Raw genomic sequence first — 3,814 nt, 5'->3', positions numbered from 1 at the left:
GACCTGTTGATCACTACAGAAGACAAGCTCATTCCGTTCTTGCGGGCCATTCCCACTGGGCAGACATTCTTCCTTGTCCGTCCGTGGGATCGTCACCTCCTTGACCTGCCTGACTTTGCAGGCAATACCCAGAGCATGGCACACATATCGGTACACGAATCCCCTGTGGAGAATGTACTGGCCGACTCGAACTCGCGAGCGCTGCGATTGATTGATCGCCTCCGACAGCCTTTTCACGGGCTTTCTGGCAAGAGGGGCCCGATAACTTCCGTGCCTCATTTACCAGCGTTGGGATTGATCGTTCGCCTTGGACAACCTTTTCGTGCAATTTTACTAGCACAGCAACGCGGAGGGGAATACACGAGAATCGCATCGGATCACGATATTATTGCACAGCTTAAAGACATGGCTTCTATTTGCAACATGACAGACTGCGTCAGGACAGTGGAGATATTGTAGCCAGATTGCATTGTTATTTTCATCGAACTGATTCCTTGCCATTTTTACGAATTTGGAGTAGGTTTCCTGATTAGCACTCGTGCCCCGAGGGGGTGGAAGTAGAACTTCAGGTTCACCTGACCACGTAATAAATACTTGCATGCATGCAGAGGTACTGTACCTAGACTTAATGCCAAAAAGTCTACAGTTCGTCTTTGGTGTGCTCGTCCTCCAGTGGGCGACATAGTGCTGGGGTTGTTCCTGTAATTTGGTACTCGCACTTCTCCAGTTCTACCACCGTCAGTAACGTGTTTTCAGTGCCGCATGTGAAAACGAGCTTATAAGAACAGATATCAATGTTGTGGGGGCGAACAGAGAATATGCAATATTTACCTCAACGCTGCGATGGGGGCCGTTCCAGCATTTGGCTCCCTGGGTGTAGTGCTGTCGGGTATAATATTCTAGCTCACCAGGTCCAGCAGCTTTGTTCCAGGACGAAAATTTCCTGGAAGACACATAGATAAGTACATTCATAGCACTTATTCCTAAAGAACATACCCCAGACTGAAGCCAGAACCACCGCTATTGGGAATTTGCTTCGCCTCGTCAAATAGGCAAACCTCGTAAGTGTACCTGCGAAACGTTGGTATACTTCCGAGTAGTTCGAGGCAACAACACCTACTCTCCGGTATCCTTTGACAGGCACATGCCGTCAAGTTTTTTCCACTCGCCTTCTGGGCCAAAGCCCTCAGGATCAAAGAGATCCAGGAGGTCTTCATTTGCAGTTCGTTGCTCATCTTGGGTCAGCTTGAGGCTGTGTTCCGCGTCCGAAAGGGCTACACGTGCACGATTTGATTCTAAGGCGGGATGAGCACATACATTCAGTCACATAAGATATAGTTACCAGCAGACGAGTCGAATGTGCCTCCGCGCCCGATTCCGAAAACTGATAGAGCCGAGAGGAGCGAGTCGCGGAAACTATGATAGGATGGGAGTAGAGCGTCTGGAAGGTAGGCCGAAATGTCAAGCACTTAAAACTGGTCAGTTTCTTGTGGTGCCAACAATTGCTTTTAACTTACAGAGGGACTGGGCTGAAGCAGGCCCGACAAGCTGGTCATGTTCTAGCAGCAGCGTCACATGATCTGTTTTCAATAACTGATCCAACTCCTTCTCGATCTTTGCTGCATTCCAAAGACCTTCATCTTCAACATCGTCCTCTGTTTTCGGTTTGTCCGCCGTAGTGTCAGCTTCCCCATCGTCACCCTTGCGTACGTCGTTTATGTGAGGCAATCCTGCTAGTGCCTCCCAGCCACGCACAGCCTCCAGGACGGCCATATCTTGATAGTTAGGGTTATAATCCGCGCGGAGTGAGGTCAAGATGTCACCAAGAGCTTTCTCGCGTTCTAGGTGCTTCTTGTGTTCTTTCTGAAGGGACTTGAGTGCGGTATGATGTACGAGGAGTGACTGGTAGAGGGCTGCAACATGCTTGTGAGTCAAGATTGCAGAGTATGTTAGGACACACATACGAGACTGTTTCTTACGCTCCAGCTCAGCAGCTGAGAGGGATTCTGCGCGTTCTGCAATGTCTGAAAAAGGCTGTGTTAACACGAAAGCTCCCGACTCTTGAACTAACATACCTCGTAATCTCTCCACCTCTTTCTCTCTCGTTTCAATCTCTTTGGCAAGATCAGCAACGAGTGCCTCCAAGCGCTTTTGCTCCTTATGTGCATACGCAATGTATGAAGATCGTATCTTGGATCCAGTCTTTCGCAGCTTACGCTCTGCTTCTGTCTTCTTTCTGTATTCTACTCTCCGACTTCCTGGCAAGTGTTTGGACACACGCCTGAGGGCTCGTCCGATCCATCGCAGCATTCCTGCTCTATGTTCAAATGAGTATCACGAACTCACTATATCACGTCTGCAGACTTACCGCAAAGTCCATCGTTAACACGAGAGCTTTGTATAATTGCCCCAATATGGCCCTCATTGCGGCAGTAGAACTTGTTATTGGGACAGGCACTCGTGCCTTACAGAATATAGAACTACGTCAATACAACTTAGTTTACCTCACCAGAACCACCCGGATTCGCACCTGGCTCGTCGCTGCCATCCCGACAATCACAATAATCATCATTTACCGCACTCCAGGTAATTTCCTTCGAACCATCTAAACACGTCCATGTCTGGTGCGAACCCCTCGTGCTGGGTACGTATTTCGACACGAGAGAAGGGGGAACGCCATGGGTCTTGTCGAGTGCCAATGATGGAAGGGCGAGGGCGAGAAGTAGCCAGGGATGCATTGTCGACCCAAATGTCAGTGGGATACTCGTTTACTCTCTCCCACTCAACTCAACGTGATCGGTGCCACAGTTACGTCAGTGAGTTTGATGCGGCGCCTCAATAGCCGGATTTCGCCGAGAGATTGGCGGTTAAGCCAGACCAAGTGCAGTTCATCGACATCGACGAAGAGGCCGCGACATTATGGTGAGTATCCTCCCTTGATGATGATTTCCAGGGCAGAGAGCATGAAACATGCCGATTCTTTGAACTGCAGGATGTTCAGAGTATTGCAGCCCTTGGATGTCATATTAAGCATGTAGATGTGGTGCTGACTACCTTTGATTTAGGCCAAGGCAAAAGCTCCACCACCATCATCATCCGGCGGAAAGGCTGCTAAGAAGAAGAAGTGGTCGAAGGGAAAGGTCAAGGACAAGGCCCAGCACGCCGTCGTCTGTGACAAAGCTACATTCGACCGTATCATGAAGGAAGCTCCCACCTGGCGTCTCATCAGCCAGAGTATTCTCATTGAGCGGTTGAAGGTCAATGGAAGTTTGGCACGCGTTGCCATCAGACATCTGGAGAAGGAGGGCTTGATCAAGCGCATTGTGCACCACTCTGGTCAACTCATTTACAGTGCGTTCTTCTCAATATTTTATATTATAGCTGAGGTTGATCAACCTTCGATTTAGCTCGGCTGACAACCGCATCGGACTAGATTACTAGTCTTTATTCATTATGGCCACTCATGAGCCCATGTATCTTGCACCACAACCAAAATCTATGCTTTCTGACTGGCACTGAATGGACCAAAGCTCTAGGCATCTTGCATTCTCGCTATTCACTCGGTAAAAGAATGAATTATAAAAAGGGTACATGCAATGAGTGTCATCTACGCTAAGCTTACGTCCGTCGATGTGACAAGAGTCCTCAATGTATGGATCCAGTGAACTCGAAAGCCTCCCGACTCGAATAGGTTATCAGTCGTATTCATTCTCCTGTTGATGCTTCTTTGAACAGGCGGTTACATTTCCCCACACTCTGCGATATACACATAAGACACCCTTCCGAAGCCGTTAAATCGACTACATACCAACGA

The 3,814-nt window shown here is 48.7% G+C and overlaps 1 protein-coding gene across 1 annotated transcript; it reads left to right on the top strand.

Annotated features, from left to right (window-relative positions):
• Nucleotides 1-2,993: 2,993 nt before the first annotated feature.
• On the top strand, nucleotides 2,994-3,433 carry BJ212DRAFT_1488881 (ribosomal protein S25; the record flags this gene model as incomplete). Its single annotated transcript, XM_041341386.1, has 3 exons — nucleotides 2,994-3,002; nucleotides 3,066-3,351; nucleotides 3,408-3,433. The coding sequence occupies 3 exons, from the start codon at nucleotides 2,994-2,996 to the stop codon at nucleotides 3,431-3,433; spliced, it is 321 nt and encodes a 106-aa protein (XP_041185523.1).
• Nucleotides 3,434-3,814: the final 381 nt, after the last annotated feature.

Source organism: Suillus subaureus (assembly GCF_016647635.1).
Source record: "Suillus subaureus strain MN1 chromosome Unknown BJ212scaffold_202, whole genome shotgun sequence".
NCBI classification, from domain to species: domain Eukaryota; kingdom Fungi; phylum Basidiomycota; class Agaricomycetes; order Boletales; family Suillaceae; genus Suillus; species Suillus subaureus.
This window is presented reverse-complemented; position numbering and strand designations above follow the sequence as displayed.